At 44.7% G+C, this 17,786-nt stretch overlaps 2 protein-coding genes across 2 annotated transcripts in view; both read right to left on the bottom strand.

Annotated features, from left to right (window-relative positions):
- The window catches only part of zmp:0000001167 (protein phosphatase 1 regulatory subunit 12A), a 37,872-nt gene extending 30,439 nt beyond the window's left edge, over nt 1–7,433 (bottom strand). Inside the window, exon 1 of the mRNA XM_064313769.1 lies at nt 7,030–7,433. Coding sequence (XP_064169839.1) covers nt 7,030–7,305 — 276 coding nt within the window. The 5' untranslated portion in view covers nt 7,306–7,433. The remainder of the gene's footprint in view (nt 1–7,029) is intronic.
- Nucleotides 7,434–13,111: 5,678 nt separating this feature from the next.
- Nucleotides 13,112–17,778, bottom strand: LOC135241624 (large ribosomal subunit protein P2-like). Its single transcript, XM_064312164.1, has 5 exons — nt 17,643–17,778; nt 16,837–16,960; nt 15,786–15,834; nt 14,948–15,046; nt 13,112–13,225 (listed from the first exon to the last, which is right to left on the bottom strand). The coding sequence occupies exons 2-5, from the start codon at nt 16,957–16,959 to the stop codon at nt 13,152–13,154; spliced, it is 345 nt and encodes a 114-aa protein (XP_064168234.1). The 5' UTR covers nt 16,960; nt 17,643–17,778; the 3' UTR covers nt 13,112–13,151.
- Nucleotides 17,779–17,786: the final 8 nt, after the last annotated feature.

Raw genomic sequence — 17,786 nt, 5'->3', positions numbered from 1 at the left:
TGTGAACCAGGCTACAGATTCCCTCTTCCCTGGCCGCAGCCAGGTCAAAGGTCAAAGGTCAAACAGGTGGTTATATTTGGTGGGTCCGCAGAGAGCGAAGAGACAGAGAGAGAGCGCCGCACGTGGTATGGAACCTTGCAGGCCGTGGGAACCCAGCCTTTCCGTCCAGGTTTTCGGGGCCGCGACACACTCATTTAAGGATGTACCGACCGACCGCGTAGAGAAATCTGCCCGATGTGGAGACCGGTGCTGCGGCTTCAACAAACGCAACTCTGGCCTTAGCCAGCGGGTGGCAGTGACCGTCAGAGTCATCCTGGAAATGAAACTCGCAGCCACCATCTCTTGTATAAAAAAAAAAAAAAAAAGGTTCTGTCACAGATAGTTTATTACTGACCAGATATTTAGCTCTGCATTCCCTACATTCATTCTCCGCACTTCCACGTCTGAGCAGTTCTGGTTTCAAAAGGGAGATTTTAGAGCTGATTTGTCAGCAATAAAATCTCTGGAGGGCTTTCTCCATAAAAGCACAGTTTCTCCACCATGCTTTATGCTTTCTTTTAAGGCAAGGAGACTCATCATTGTGTAAAATACCATTTAAAAGTTACAGATTCCATTTTTCATTTTCCAAATCGATTTTACGCAACCACGAGTAAGAGTCTTTGTTCTTTTGGGCACTCGTCCACAATTTTCATGCCTTAATACCACTGTCAATCACCTACCGTTTCCATGACAACATCTTTTAGGTAAGTCCCCTTTGATTTTAGCAATTAGCATAAGAGGCATAGAAGAACATCGCCTTTGGGCATAACAAGAGGAGTCACACACACTTTCACACCCTGACAAACTGAATTTGCACAGGCACTTCTGCAAAGGCGTCCGCTGCCGTTTGCAGATCTTTATTCGGAAAATTTCACTTCCACGGTGCCTCAGAGCCACGCGAACACGGCGACGTGCCTTCGATGGCGGGTTCGGTGGGCGGTAGCGCTGGCGGCTAGATTCCGCTCTGTGCCATATTCCACGCTCAAGAATCAGATTCAGCAGCAATAACCGCCACCCACTGCAAACCACTACCAGTATCACCAGCGGTCACCTGACTACCTCTCAATAACTCACGCTATGCTAGGAGTGAGCTAGTTTAGTCCTTGGATGGGAGACCGCTTGGGAAAATCTCATCATTGCTGGTCTTGGCGCTGGTGGACCAGCAGGGGGCGATCTTCCTTTGAACCAAGCAAAATCCAAATCCCTGGTGCAGTGATGGGGATGCTGTGCTGTGCAGCGTGCTGTCCATTGATTGAGACCTTAAATACAGGTTCTGGATCACTGTGGTCAGCAAGGATCCAATTACATTATTTCCAACAGAGTGTTCATTTTGTGGGCGTGTCCTGGTCAAATTCACACAAAACTGGCTCTTTACCTCTGTCCAGCAAGTCATCTCCCATATCTGATTGGCCGACAAATCCCTTGCATGCCCCACCCACTTTAATTCCCCGGGGCATCACTACCTGGTTAAATAAACATCTGCACCTCTCTTGATAGAAGGGGGCACATAAATCATTGCTAATATCTCATTATTGGTAGCTTGCCTGCAAGGGTGGACCATGCCCATCTAAGCTTCATCCAAAGGTCTCCATCCTCCTGTTCCCTAATTATCATTATTATTAGAAGTACAAGTAGGAGTGGTAGGGTCACTAATAATACAAATATGATGCAAATGCATAAAAATAGAAATATGCTTATTATTTCAAGGGCAATCAAAGACCGTTTAACATCAACAGAAATAAAATAAATAAATAAAATATGCATACATGAATTCACTGTTGTGTAAACAATAGTCAAATGTTTTGTAATTAGCTACACTGTCCACCAGTAGCTTAGTTTGGTGGTTACTGTTTCTAGCATGCTTTTTGTTTTTGCCACATTGCAAAGCTGAAAGCTTGGCAGCAAGGCAATGCATTAGCTGCATATGCAAGCCAGACACCCGTCTCTCCCCATCAAACAGCTGGTTATTGGAACAAGCCAAAGGGAGCAGGCACCTAGCTGGTCATAAGAGGGCCACTGCAATCAGCTCGTACACACCCGAAAGACTCATCCAGGAAGAACCATCTTAAAAGAAACACCTATTTAAATCCGTATTCAAGCTGAAATTCTTCTTTTGTGCAAAGTAATGTTTTGGTCAGTGACCACGATTGTTTGGCAGAAAATTCTCAAGGGACCTGCAGGAGCATTTTCAAATTTTACAGACATGATAAGTCATACCTGGGTCAAATACGTATTTGTTTTGGATTCAAATACTTTCCTGTGCTCTGTTGATCTTGCCTGGTGTGATCGAGCCTGTCAATATAACCAGAAGGTGGGGTTTGTGCTTTTTGAGAGTATTTCATTGGTTCCAATACACCAGACAAGGTCAGTACAGCGTAGAAAAGTATCTGAATCCGAAACAAATACGTATTTGACCCAGGTCTGCTGTTAACAACACAGCAGAGATGAACGCTGTCTCTGCCGCGGGGCAGTGCATTTCATCAGTGAAATCACTTGTCTGTTTCGTGAAGGAGAACGACCGCGACGGAGCTTCCGTGAGAACGTCCCACCTCACCCACGACTCGAGCCGCAGTTTGAGTGAGCGCTCAGGGGATGCTCTCACGGGTGAGCGGGTCATTGAGCACCCCTAGCACAGGCCCACGCGATCGGGGCACTCAGGGAACGAGAACAGCGCGGTTTTGGAGGGAAATAAAGGTATCCGTGACGGACGCTAACGGCTATCACTCTTCCGCGATTCCAGAACGGTCCGGTTCTCTCCAGCCGTCACAGAACGATGAATTAAGAGTCGTCAGACAGGAAACTAGGATCCCGCGCTTTACGGGAAACCACGTTATCAGAGACGCGGTGAGACTGACAGGGCTGCAGGGTCAAACCCTCGGGTCCGGGTCAGTAACGTTTTACCACAGGTTCTGAGACCGCTGGGCGCCCCCCGGCCCTCCTCCACCGGGGCCCGGGACGACGTGGCCGGCCGTCCCGTCCTGATGGTGGCCCTGGGGAGCGGTCGGAGCTCCGTCACTCCGGCGCTTTCCGTCACATCCGTTGTGCAGGACAGAGCAGGAGCCAGCATCTCCACGCTACGCGGATCGGAACCAGACGGTGCGCCAGGGGCCAAGAGGTGTCTATACAGCGCTAACAACAACATGTGACAACACCGAAAACTCGCACTGAGGTTTAATAAATGGGCTCATTGAAAACGTATTACTCGGATTTGATTCGATCCTCTCTGCCCTACATGGGAAAATTGTACATTGAGGGAGGAAAGCTCGCCGAGACGATGCGATTGGTCAGAAAAAATGGCTAGGTCCTGAAAAGTGGGCGGGGCTTACGGCTGAACTGTGCTGCCTGCTTCAGTCTTACGGTACCGAGGCACGGGCCTAGCGTGCGAGGCTAGGCTCCACGCGGCTCATCTGATTATTTTAGTCTCTGGCACGGCGGGCCTCTCCTGTAATCTCCGCTCTACCTCCTCTTTCTCTGACCACCGTGCTCCGACCTCGCCGTGACTTCCTGTGTCCACCGCAACTCCTCTGACTGGTTCCCCGAAAACATGACAGCAAAATAACAAATGAACTCCAAGAGCTCACTAAACCTTTTCTCTGTCATCCGTGTTCTTAGAAGAAACTGAATGTACTAAGTTCAGCAAAGGACTCGACCAAAACTGAACCAAACACACCTACACTCACCCCAGACACATCAATATATTTTTGACAGAGTTGTTTGACATACAGTTGAACCACTGAGATAGGAACGGATTGGGAAGGGAGGTCGGTCGTATCTCAGGAACATTCAAAGTGCATCCATTTTTTATGCAATAATTACAGCTTTTAATTGATTTTCCTTATATCAAACACTGTCTACTTTCTAGCACTGTTAGTGTTAGTGTTAATCAGTTTAACCATCAGGGTCCAAGTTGAACTATGCGGTTGTTCCCTGTACTTGACGGTACTTCATAGGGTTTCGCATACTTGTTCCTGGTTATGGTTATACACTTTGTTGTACGTCTCTGATAAGAGCGTCTGCCAAATGCTGTACTATGTATTAATATTCCTTAGAGATAGTTAGCCTAGTTCTAACACTTATTTTTGTAAGTCGCTTTGGATAAAAGCATCTGCCAAATCAATGTAAATGTAAATCTTGCCAGTATTTCACATTATTGGGCAACGCAAAGTGCAATTAATTCCAGTCACAGTTCCACCTTTTTCCATCAGCGATACGGACCTCAGTAAGACCGAACTGCATACGCTACTGTTCTTCTGGGTTCACACCCGTTTATCCAGGCCAACCCATAACTCAGACGTTCTATTATACGGCAAATGTTCACCCATGAGTCATCTTTCCCTACCGTTTTCTTCCTGGCTGATCACATCAGACACATCTCCATACTCTCCACATTTCTCAGATTTTAACTGCACTTGCGATGGAGAACAAGGCAACATCAACATCACCCACTTGCTTTCCCAGTTTCGTCCCAGCTTTATCTACAAGACGGCATTGGATTTCTTAACTTTTGGTCATCAGTTAGCTTCTGGAAAAAATTAGCGTACCGTAATCAGCATATTACCATGAAAAGGCCCCTACTACTACTGAAGTCATTACGTTCGCTGTGAAAAAAACTGGTAATACTCCTGCTGTATGCATTTTTATGATTGTCCATACTGCCATTACTTACTCATTGGGAAAAGAATCAGTTTGAAGCTAATTACTGTTATCGCGCTGTGCTTCTCCCTGCATGGGAGTATTCTGCACTAGTCCCAGCAGAAACCATTCAGGTGGGGATAATCACCTAAAATTTTTAATCAGGCATGCTGATCTGTTTATTTACATGTTCCTTTTCCTGGAGCACATCACGCGCGAGCCTGGCCCACATCGCCCTGGTTACTTTCAGGCCGAAATCAAATCCCTAGAAGCAGCACAGGACAGGAAACATCCCGTAAACTACCAAGTATTTGTGGTTGATGTCACATAAACAAGGTCCAAGAACAAGCTTTATGGTATTAGTTCAGAGTGAAAATATGGAAATTCAGGTGACACTGAATTTAATATCTTAAACCGTTCGTGTGATTGCACTAACTAACAGATGTAGCATACTTTAACTGGATAGCTAGCAATGTATTAGCTAACAGCAGGCACCTGTAGATGGCCAGCAGCAGTAGTTTTAGAGAGATAGCCTTGCTGTGTACCTGCTGCCATTTGATGCTACCTAATGCCACAAGCTGGTTACATAAGCCTGAAGACTGAAGCATCTGATGTGACTTACACAAGTCACATCAACCCCTCAAACTTAAACAGCCAGCTCCAAACTCCCAAGACCCTGTCGACCCTGCACCTCGGTCAAACTGTCACTGCTCCTAGCTCTGACAGCGCGGAACAACAGTAAATATGCAAATATCCAATATGAACAACTGAACAAGAACAGGTTTAATCATACATACCATTTTTGGATAAAAGAGCTGATGCTGATGCTGTTTTATCCAAAAATTCAACCTAGCCCCCCTCCCCCAAAACCCAAACACACACCACCCAACAGCGCAGACTCTGGCGTCGGGGCTGTAACTTCATAGATCAGTGGCTCTAACAGAGATGAAGACAGCTTGTAAAACACAGCCAAAACATCCCGGTATGAATGCTATCCAATGTGCTCCTAGCCACAGACTAAACGTTTGAAGTCACAAACTGCTGTAATGTCTAGGAATCCAAATTTTTTACATCACAGCACGATTTGCATAATTTAAATATCCCTTATTTCACGAAAATAAAACCACATATAATTGTCTGCTGACTATTGCTAAGACTAGCAACTTGGACATTTACTTTTCTACTGTGGACATAATGATGAGCATCAGCAGCTATCAATATAGACCCGGACAGCATCCCCCTGTGGTGCTTTTGGGGGTACTGGTGGGGGATATAGGCTTTAGAGCACTGCTGCTCGCGAAGCTAACTTTCCAGTATAACTCAAATGCATGACATTGCTGATAGTCTGAAGTGACAACAACGTGGCACTTCGGTTGTCTGTTCCAGATTGTTGGCCCTCCACAGCAGGACAACCCGAAGCATTCTCCGAATGTCTAACACAACGATGATGGGGGCGGAATAAAAATGGGGGAATGCTGCAAAAAAAGAGCCCCAACCCCAAACTGCACTTTCCACTAAAGCTACTTCCTCTGACACCAAAAGCAAGCGCTAGATGGTTAGCTGATTTCCTCCGTTTAACTAATTTGTTCTAAAAAAATCGAAAATTTTAAGAATCCTTCGTGGAATTTCACCCTCCAGCATAGCTATTAATGATAAAGAAACACTGCACAATGAGCTGTTTGTGCAAACCCGTTGCCTGAAAATAATCGGTGGCAATCAAGCTGGCGATGATAAAGTTTGTTCTTTAAGTTAATGTTAAACTGCTAACATTAGCGCGTTCGCTGTATCAGAATACGTACAGCAGCGATGCTGTCAAGTAAAGCAGGTATATAGCTAGCTAACATTAGCACCGAAGCTATCTTCCGTATATCCTCACCTCTACGCCCCGCGAAAATCTCACTCACTTGAGCCCAAGCTTAGCTGACCCAGCCTGTTTCTTTTGCTGGGCGATCAGTGACGGTCTAACTACTTTATATAACAAGTCCTGCACTTTCTTAAAATAGCTGGCTTGCTACACCAATAGCCCAAGTTAGATCACAACTATTGATTTTGGTTGTATTTCTGTAGCGTAAGACAACATTAAAAGTCATCCAGCTAGTTAGGCAACTTTTTAATCTACTTTTCAGATGCCTCATCTAACAACTTTTACAAGTTCGGGCTAGCTAAGCTAGCAGAGTGACGTGTTGCAGTTCGCCGCTGTCATTTTGTTAGCTCGAAAAGGCTAGCGCTAGTTAACGAATCGATATGCCGGAATTACCATTCTTTGCAAGGTATACTGTCAATCTGTCAGCACTTGGGGTCGGCAGCTCAGCTCGAAGAAGAAACAAAAGAACCTGATACGAAGTCATCGCTTCTAACCTGATGCAATGCTGTCAGTCCGTCTATGTTGGCATGGTTGATGTCGGCTCCTTGGCGTAGCAATGCAGCCACCTCCTCCCGGTCTCCGGCCGAGCAGGCAGCCATGAACACAGCGCCCTGGGTGAAGCGAACCCTAGCCCGCCGCCCCTCGTTGCTCACAGGCCGTTCCCGTATTTCTGGGACTGTTCGGTCAGTTTCGGACCCCATCCATCGCTGGAGCTGGTCATGCCGTCGCTGCCGAGCAGCTTCGGACCGGGAGCGATCATCCGCCGCCATCTTCCTCACTCTCTCCCGGGTAGATACAACTTCTAGTCGGGGGAGAGTGAAAGAGTGATCCGATGCGCCGAATTTCGCCCCCTGGCGGAAACGGTCTCATACACAAAACGCACGGAACTGTGAGACTAGATACACCCACACACATGCGCGCGCAAAGATAAAACATCCACTGACGCAAATACACTCCCACGTTTCAATATACAGAACAGGCGCTCTTATTCAAGTCTGACGGAGAGCAATACGGTGCATTGGCGCGACGTCCATCAAAAAAACTCACTGGTCACTGTTCATTAACATTTGAATGGTAAGAATACTTTCCCCCTCAGATGCTCTTAGTGGTCTTAAGTTGTCCTTGTTTGACCAAAGGGAAGAAAATGTTCGAGAGTTCAGTATGTTGTATTGAATGACATATTCGAACATGAATTATCTGTCTCCAGTTTTTTTATTAAGAGACATGCTATCCACTGACGCTCCATGTAAATGTGTGATCCACTTGTTACTTACTTGTGGCTTGAAACAATGTTGGGCAAGAGGGATCATTTCTGATGAACTGGAACGACTGCTCTTAATTATTTAATTATTATAAACGCAATCATTTGCATGATCTGATATTTTAGATAAAATTCTCATTGAGTTTGCAAATGACAGCTGCAGACTGTTCGTGTGTCCCTATATGATACATTTCTCTGTGGTATAATCTGAACAGACATTGGTGTATACATTTAATAAGCTGACTGAGCCATGGCTATAGGCGGAAACTGACATCTATGTACACACTAGGGGTGTAATGATACAACTTGATCATAATACAATACAATAGTGATACTCTGAACAGTAGTACGATGCAATACCATTTCTGTTCATTTATAACAATATGATACAATTAATAACAATTCATCACTATGCAATGCTATTAGCTGTGATGTGAATGTGACCATTAGATTGGACAGATTTCCCCAACCCCACTGACACTAAAGAGCTCATTGAAATAACAAGCAGTATAACTTTCAAAGTTAACAAGCGTGTTTGTTAACTTCAGTGCCTCAATCTGCATAAATAAAAGTTTGTAATTTAAATTAATGATTCGTTGTGATACAGATTGATTCATACACGTCATAATGATGCAGTTGCAGTACCTAAACACACTAAACTAAACCTAAACACACGCACAGGCCCCATTTCTACAAAAAATATTTCAGAAGTCTGTGATATAAATCCAACAAAGTATTTGTAAAAGTTGAGCATTTTCTTTAGGACTCTAAGGTACCATTCAGTGAATTTTATTTTTATATTGCGGTCAACACCAAGATGTCTCGAGGTATGGAAGAGATGTAAAAAAAAAAACAGACAAGCTAGGCATAGTTGAGTCGCTGGCGCGCAGATTACATAAAAGCACAGAGGTTACTGTTTTTAAAAGCAGCCGTTGTATCAGCATTTATGGTCCGTGCGTGAAGGCCGTTCTGCAAACAGGAAGAGCGGCGGGCGAAGGATCGCTGCCCAGTTGGCTTGAGGCGACGCCTGGACACCGTCAGTCGTCCCTCGCCTCGCGAGCGCGAGGATCTGACTGGCATGCAAGCTAACCGCTCTGCAATGCAGGAGGACCTTTCCCCGCTCAGCGCCTTATATGTAGCCGCCACCTTGTAATCAATGAGCCGCTTGACTGGCAGCCAGGCCAGTGGTCTTAAAGACAAGTGCGCTGTGCTGGCGCCGTCTCCAGATGCATATGTGCCTATACTTTTATTGGTATTAATATACAGTTCTGCCGATGTTTCGGTAGAAACGTGTGAAAGAGGCACGTGGGGGCTGTGGAAACATCCTGCTTCAGGATCCAAAGCCGGGTTTTTGTATCGTAACTAAAATTCGGCTGTTTTTGTTCTTCCGAAGGGGAGCCATTTTGCGATGGGTAGGGCCAATGGCCTGGACCTACATCAGCAGCTCCTGTAATGACACAGGCTATGCTACAGATCAAGCCCTGCAGGTCTAGGCTAACGCAGAATGGACCCAGCATGTATTCTGGGCCAGCTGCTGGATAACTCATCCTGGCAACAAGCAGGTATGAACCAGCCCACACGCTGGCAATGGCAAGTCCACCTGGTTACAACAAGACCAGGTCAAAACGTAGTATATGGCTGGACCGGCCGACCAATGGTGTGACTTCATCACTCACTCAGTCACTCAGTCAGACATTCACGTTTGTAGGGCTGGCCCCGCTGTTGCAGTCCAGCCAAAAACCTTGGGTAGAGTGAGTGAGAGAAAGAGAGAGAGAGAAAGAGAGATATGATGATGATGATGATTAACTATTGACACTGAAACTGTGTTGACTGAAAATGGGACCGAGAGAAAAGCAGAGAGAGAGAGAAAAAGAGAGAGGAGGGAGAGAGAGAGAGAGAGAGAGAGGAGAGAGACTTTGATACAATGATTTCAATTTCTGGAACATACTTACTCGACCCAACTCCTCGTCCAGGCAGTGGTCCTGTCCCGCCTGGACTACTGTAACTCCCTGCTTGCTGGCCTCCCAGCATCATCTATCAGACCCCTGCAACTCATCCAGAACGCAGCAGCGCGTCTGGTCTTCAACCTCCCCAGACATTCCCACGTTACCCCCCTGCTCACCACCCTCCACTGGCTCCCCGTGATGGCTCGCATCAAATTTAAAACATTAGTGCTTGCCTTCAAAGCAGCCAGGGGGTCAGCCCCTCCCTATCTACGTCAACTCATCAGACCCTACACCCCAGCTAGACCTCTCCGTTCTGCTGCCACATGTCGCCTGGTCCCTGCCCCGGCTCGCACCAGCACCCGGTCACGCCTCCTGTCTGTTCTAGCCCCACGGTGGTGGAATGACCTTCCTGTGCAAGTCAGAACAGCAGAGACCCTGGCCGTCTTCAAACGTAGACTGAAGACTCACCTCTTCAAGCTACATCTCACCTCATCACCCCCCACTACCCTCTAACATTTTTTTTTTCAAAAAAAAAAAAAAAAAATAGGGTGTACAATTCACACTTTTGGCAAAGTTATACCTATTGTAGCTCTCTTGCAGGAATGTTGTAAAGCGCTTGTCTCTGAGTTTTGTAATGCACTTGTTGTAAGTCGCTCTGGATAAGAGCGTCTGCTAAGAACCTATAATGTAATGTAATGTAACTAATTTTGTAAAAAAAAAAAAAAATTTTTTTTTTTAAAACCAAAGTTAACTGTAGTTTGGGGTGTACCATCAGTATTCTTCCTAATACATTTAAGCCTCTAATTATACATTGAGATCATAAAAGAATAATACATTTCATAACGCTGTAATATTGTATCAGCTGCTCTATCTGTAGAACAATACGATTAAATAAAATAAGGTTTAGACGGGTTTACAGTTAATAAAAACCTTTTAGTGCTTAAACTGGATTTCTGGGGACTTTCCCCACTTCCTGCTTGATGGAGCGATGACCAAACTGCTACAGGAGTTGAGGAAAAAAAGCCCTCAGTCTGCTGGTCTTCATCCAAGGTCTGCCTGTTTCTGCTGCTGCTTGGAGGCACAGGTTTCATGTTGGTTACCGACCGGAGGACTCGTTTGGATGTTCTTTCTTGCAATTAGACGCCCCCTGCTGGTCTTTGTGTGTGTGTGTGTGTGTGTGTGTGTGTGTGTCTGACTGAATTTCTCATAGAACACAGATTTACTTGCTGCGTACATAAAAAAAAAAAACACACCTTAAAACATATACGTGAAAAAAACACTGATATACGCAGTCGTGCATACGAAACTGAAAATCATCTTTTAAAAAACGTACGCACAGGCAAAAATGAAAATCAAACTCTGAGACACACAACCCGCGCGCACACATTTGTTTGATAACGATAAACAAAAAATGCGCTGAACGCACTTAAACGAGTAAACGGACGGAGAAAGCCTGTGAACCAAACACGATCCAGGTAGGGGGGACAAGCCAAAACAAACAGACTTACTGCTGCAGGATGCAGATATATACGGAGAGACTCGGTCGGTTCAAGGGTCAGGTGAACGTACCATGGCCAACTACTGGGCCCGGTACAGTCCAGCTTCAAGGCGCAGGCAGGTTGATGCACGGCAGGTTGCCAGGAGACTGGAACAGGCTCCCGTTTGAATTGGTCACAACCAAACCATGCCACTGCTGAGGCCTGCTGGCCAACACGACTGACCGTTCCGTCAGCTTTTTGGTGTCTACTGTCCTGTAGGTTTTCACTTCAGCCCTAACAAAGCGCACCGCATTCACCAGCCAGAGATCTCATTGAGCTGCTAATGAGTAGAATTAGGTTTGCCAAATCAGGGTTGAGATGAAAACCTCTAGGATGGTAGATCTCCAGGAACAGGATTGGGCACCCCTGTTCTACATATACTTACAAGGTGTCAGACTCTCATCCTGCAGGGCCAGTGTTTGCTGTTTTGTGGCAGCGTAGGGATTCATTTGCCACTGATTGGCTGAAGATCCCACATGCTTTCCCACATCGTTTCCAGGGTTTCAATTGGATGTCGACTGAAACGAAACCTGCAGCCCTCCAGGAACTAAGTTTGGCACCAACCTAACACCATTCATTAGAATTTGCTGCCACTTCAAAAGCTTAGAATTACAGCGTTACATCTGTAGAGGGTATATCGAGCTTCTGTATTGCTTTTAAAAGAGGAGTTCTGTTAACATGTTTAAAAGAGCATATTCGATAGTTAAAGACTATTCAAAAATTACTTTTGGATAAAACTACACATTTTACACTTTCTGTCTGTGACAACCAAGGACCTTTTTACCTTGTTCAGCAGGCTATTGATTGGAACTGCCCTGTCCAGTGCTGAAGGAATGGTTTGTGGATTCGGCCTGTCGTGTCTAGGAACCGACAGAATTCAAAGTCCAATCATTAATTTGTAGAAAACTACTTCACGAGGGAAAAGACACCACAGCAGCAAGCTCTTCAGAAAAATTAGACTTTATTTGCACATATATATTTTTAATTTTCCATATATATTCAGTTTACATAAGGGTCACTGTAAAAATGTTAGTCTTCTAGCACTTCAATAGCGTTTTGGTAGTTTTGGAAAAATATTTGTCTTCTAGCACTTTTACTTGGCAATAACGTTTTGTTTTGGAAAAATATTAGTCTTCTAGCACTTTCATTTGGCAATAGTTTTCTGCTAAGTATGGTTTTTTTTAAGCCTTCTGCGTTTGCTTTTTTTCTACAGTGGATACTGTGGTTTCTTGCGTTTCCATAAGCTTAGCTGCAACTACTGATATAGGTTTATTAGATTACATATTGATTATATTAGTGTATAGTTATACATGTGATATATTTTTATCATGCAGCATCGAGAGTTTGGAGGAAACAGCCTGATCAACATTGATGGGAATACCCTAACTTTAACATGTGACGTCATCTCAATCATGGGGAGTCTCAAAATTTCCCTACAGGCCTAGTTTGTAGTTCTAAGACCAGTAGCCCCACCAAAGTGTACCAATGTGCCAAGATGGCAACTGCAAAATGACCCCTTTCACAGAGAACAAGACATTATCCCAAAAGCGCTATTTGACAAACCAGCAATAACCTTTCAAATTAGGTAGCTTCTTTCAATCGGTGGTTAATTTAAGTCCTGGAAACGGGGCATGAAGCAAGTCTTGTAACGCACCCAAAACTAGAAGACTGCAGACCTGAAGTTTGAGATCCCTGAATTTAAAGGCATCAATAATCATGAAATTTAGACGTATCCCTCACTTGTAGGTCACAACACTCCCAGGAGAATTCCGCATAGCTACTGTGACAGCGTAGAAAAACATAAGAAAAAACACGTCCAGAAAAAACAGAATTTGTATCTCGAAAATTTATTTGTTTTGTCAGAGGGGTGCCTAGTCGAATAGACCGAATCCCATGTCGTCGTCCGACTCCTCGGACTCCTCCTTCTTCTCTTCTTTCTTCTCCTCTGCAGAAACGGGAAGAGGGGGAGTGAGGGGTTAATCCTGTGTTTGGGGTCGTCGTGCACACGCTATGAGCGTACGCAGTCCATCAGTACACAATTCACCATCGTCACCAAGGGGCGGTTTAACTACAAGTTACTAAACGAATAGCCTCTCTCATATGGCAGAAGTGCATTGCAGAGGTGAAAACCACTGTCACAGGGGCGAAAATACTTCATTTTCAACTTTTGAGTTTCATAACCGTTCAGTACTCTGAACTTGACCAAGTTCCTCACATCCTTATGGTATAATAAACCCAATCAGAGAGCTCATAACTGTATGGTACAATGAGCCAGGTTAACATTATGGTCCAATAAGCCTTAAGTAGGCAGTATACTTCGTAAGAAGTAGAACTTTGAGCAAAACGAAGCAATGAGAACAACTGAAGAACAAAAAGATGCAGTGTTGTGTGTTCGTATGGTGCAGTGTGTGACGGCCTCCAGGGAGAACTTTTGGAAAACTTCCTTCTTGTTCTCCGACCTCCCACTCTCAGCTATTGGTCCAAATATCACATGGTTGGTTACGTAACGGTTTTGAGTTCAGAGGGAAGACTTCACATGCCATGTATGGAGAGTCAACGCCAATCTCTCTTCTGTCGAGATGGGAATTCTGTGAGTTCCCGCATGTTTTATGAATGGTGCTACTCGTTTCAGCAAGTCATCAAAACGCCTAGCACACATTCGGAAATAAGAGAAAGTGGACCCCCTTGTCTAAACTCTGCATTTACCAAATGTACAGACAAAACTCTCCATTCTCCGTCCTACTCTGATTTAGAGGGGGAACGTACCATCTCCTTCGCCTTTTTTTCTTCTTTTGCATAGCTAGATAAATTAAAGCCACTTTAAACTCTTTTTTTTGTGTTGTGATCTCGCGTAGCCCTTCTCCTTATACATCCATGGCGTAGCCGTGAGACGGAGGTCTAGTTGAGATTCCAGCCCCAGTTAATAGCTGCCTCGTAATTATTCGTAATTATTCACGCCCCAGAGGCGTGGAGTGACTTCGTGGAGTGAGCACGGCACGGTGTTTTCACTGAGTACACTGACAACAGTGTTCGTGGACATGTTCGCCGGTGGTTCTCAATCCTGAAGTTCCTCCTTCTTACCGAGTATGCTGCCAGTTTTACCCGGTTGACATTGGCACGCGATAAATCTATCCAAATTCTGGGGATGTGCTTTTCTAGTAAAACAATAACTTCTGAGAAAGTCGTGAGCTTGTGTTGGTAAGGTCTCCAACGGCAAATTCTCGGGTGAAGCATCAGTAAATTTAAAAACCAAACCAAAACTGGCCAAAACCTTCAAGTACCAGAGTGCAGAATCAGGGTGCAGAATGTTTAGCAGAAGATAATCTCACAAATTAATTTCCCTTTCCAGATGGTGTACAGCAGGGCTGCCCAACCCTGTTCCGGGAGATCTACTGTCCTGTAGGTTTTCAGCCCATCCCTAACAAAGCCACACCTCATTCAACAGCTAGAGATCGCATTGTGCTGGTAATTCGTAGCGTTAGGTGTGCCTAATTAGAGCTGCAATGAAAACCGACAGGGCGGTAGGGCTGGGCAACCCTGGTGTAGACACAGGGCACCTGGGGTCAAGACTAAATGTCCAGATAACAGTTTACTTAAGTGTGCAGTAAGAGTGGCTGAAACATTGAGCTTGGTGAGTTTACAGGGTTTTGTGTGTAACGCGGCTCACCAGCAGCAGCGGGTTCGGCTGCAGCGCCCCCTCCTGGAGCGGCAGAGGAAGCGACGGCCACGGCACCTCCGGAGGGCACGCTGGCCAGTTTACCGTAGCCTGTTAGAGAGAGAGACCCACGGTTAAACACGCACACAGCAGTTAAACACATGTACTCAGACACAGGAACGAACAAACGAACGCGCGTGCACGCACGCACACACACACAGATACACACACGTGCACTCTCATGCACACACACGCACTCACGTACACACAGGCACACTCTCACGTACACACACAAAGGGCAGGCTGAGAACACAAACAGCAATGATGCTACACACACCAACTTCAGGCAAAGCTGCAGCTGACCAAAACAAAAGAGTGAGATGCCGAGCTCCCACAAATCAGATTCATATTTTTCTTGACTCTCAATGTCGTTTGAAGGATTAATGGATGATTTTCACAGATTTTGGGTGCAATCGCCAGGGCTAAACTCCAAGGTAACTGACTCCTGCAAGATGGAAGTACATTTTGAGGGAAATTACTTCCACCTCACTTTGTGTCGCGTCAAAAAGGCTCACACGTCACCCTCTCCAGTGACCGGTGACTTCTGGTCGTACAATTACTTTACAATTAATTTTAGCGGACATCCAACCACCGGCTAAGCTCGAAAGTTGGCAAGAACGATGGATGCACTGTGCTGAAATCTTTCTTTGTATTTATTTGGGCAGTTTTCCCCGGATTACCAAGGACAGAGGGAATGCTGGTAAGGACCATGCCGTTCTTCCTGCCTCGTTGGCAGGTACAAAATTAATAACTCCAATAATTGATCGATGGACGAATCGCCTGGACTCACCTTGGGCGATCACCTCTTCGACATTCTTGCCACTGAGTTCACTGATCACCTGAGAGAGAGAGAGGGGAAAAAAATCAGTCACTCAATCAGCCTAGCAGTACAGTCTCCTTTTCACTATGAAAACATTTACTTATGATCTGCACATGAATAGATGAAATTGCCCTGTAGTGCATGGGAATCGCTGATACACACCCGGAACCACAGCATTTCAGTTTAGTGCTTACAATATATGAAATATATATGAAAATTTATATAAAATATACAATATATGAAAACTGATTACGTGGTACAGAGAAGGAAATTTGAGAGGCACATTGCTGAATTCGTTTTTCATAATAACGAGTATGCAGATACTATTACATGGATGTCTACTAAAGACACCTATACTTTCCAGGCAAAGCAGACAGTCAGGTGCAAAGATGCTCAACTCATAACTGGAAATGCGACAGTATGTTAAGATGCATTTATTGGAATTTAAAAACTAATTTGGGGCTTAGGGCTCTAAAGCAAGACAACACACACAAGTAATAACAAGGCAGCTTGTGCATTGTTATGTTTCCAGAGACTGTTGGTATCAATGAATTGAATTTAACATTTATTCATTTTTTATAAAAATAAACAAACTTTTTTTATTCTGCTGGTACTACTTTCCTTGAGTGCAACCATATCAGGTTGCATGCAATTTAGGAAGTAGTTCCAACAGCAAATAAGAGAATATTTTTTAAAACATAGAGGTCATATACGCACATAGAACCTCTGAGACCATACAATTGCTGTACTTGAGGTTACTAGAAGTTATATTCTCGATTTAGACAATCCCCTGAATGCCCTTACAGCCAATGTAAAACCAATGGGTTGTCTTTTTTAATTATCTAAAATATCTCTCAAACAGTCTGGGACAATCAAAAGCATACTCTTAAACTGAGATCTAAAAAACAAACAAACTGAACTATCCCTCGAAAAGCATTAACACATTAGAAATATTTTCGCACGGGAGTAAAATCAATCGCAAGCACCTCAGTTCCCCTACAGTGTAGCACGAAGCGCGTACCTTCTCCAAGCGTGTGTCATCGGCTTCGATCCCCACGCTCTCCAGGATCTTTTTGATGTCCTTGGCCTGGGGACTGCTGTTGCCACCAAGGGCGGACAGGAGATATGCAGCTACGTAACGCATCCTACAGAGGGACGGAGAGATGGGGTCAGGTATAGAGGTACTGGACATACGCTGCGACTCAAAGACATGACAGACGAAAACAGACAAGAAAATGTCACAACCTGGCCAGATAATTATACAATAAACCGTGTCGTCATCAAACCAAAAACCTAGTTTGTCACTGATGTAAATATAATTGGGCAGGAACTGTTGTGTAATAAGGCGAAATAAAAGGAATATTTATGAATCAGAACGAAAAATTCTGAGCATGAGAATAGCGGCGGGTGTTGCTACCTAAGGGACTTGGCTACATCCAACAGCATTAACGAGCCAATAACCCAAAATTATCATCAAAAATGCATGGGAGGGAATAATGTTTCTCCAACTGTTTGCAATAAAGCAGTAAGTTATCCCATGTTATTAACAAGCGAACAATATAAATCGCAGTTTAAATTACATTAGCTAGCCGCTAATGTTAGCAACCTCGCAGCCCTTCACTAGCTTTTGCAGTGGTTGGTAGGCCGCCGTTATATCTGTAACACATGGTCGCTAGCCTGGACCATTTAAAAACGCCAAATTACGCTATACTTTAACTTTCGACGGCTGCCTGGCAATATAGCGCGGTTGTAACATCGTATTCCAGTAAAGACAATAACGCACGGGGTCGTTTAGACAACATTTTATCTGTTTTATTGCTCACTCACTTGACGGAGAAATAATTAAAGCGTGCCTCTTGGAAACTCGCGGTGGCAGAAAGGAAGGAACACGGGTTTCCGAAACCGGAAAATGGATCATATGGGCGGGACTACGCCAAGCCTTGTCGTTTATTGGTTGAAAAGTACCCAATT

The sequence above is a fragment of the Anguilla rostrata genome, chromosome 16, assembly GCF_018555375.3.
Source record: "Anguilla rostrata isolate EN2019 chromosome 16, ASM1855537v3, whole genome shotgun sequence".
Taxonomy (NCBI): Eukaryota; Metazoa; Chordata; class Actinopteri; order Anguilliformes; family Anguillidae; genus Anguilla; species Anguilla rostrata.
This window is presented reverse-complemented; position numbering and strand designations above follow the sequence as displayed.

Coding starts and splice junctions, on each gene's coding strand:
- LOC135241624 (XM_064312164.1), bottom strand. CDS start 16,959: ATGCGTTACGTAGCTGCATATCTCCTGTCCGCCCTTGGTGGCAACAGC. Junction 15,047..15,785: donor CGAAGAGGTGATCGCCCAAG/GTGAGTCCAGGC, acceptor TCTCTCTAACAG/GCTACGGTAAACTGGCCAGC. Junction 13,226..14,947: donor AGCCGAACCCGCTGCTGCTG/GTGAGCCGCGTT, acceptor CCGTTTCTGCAG/AGGAGAAGAAAGAAGAGAAG.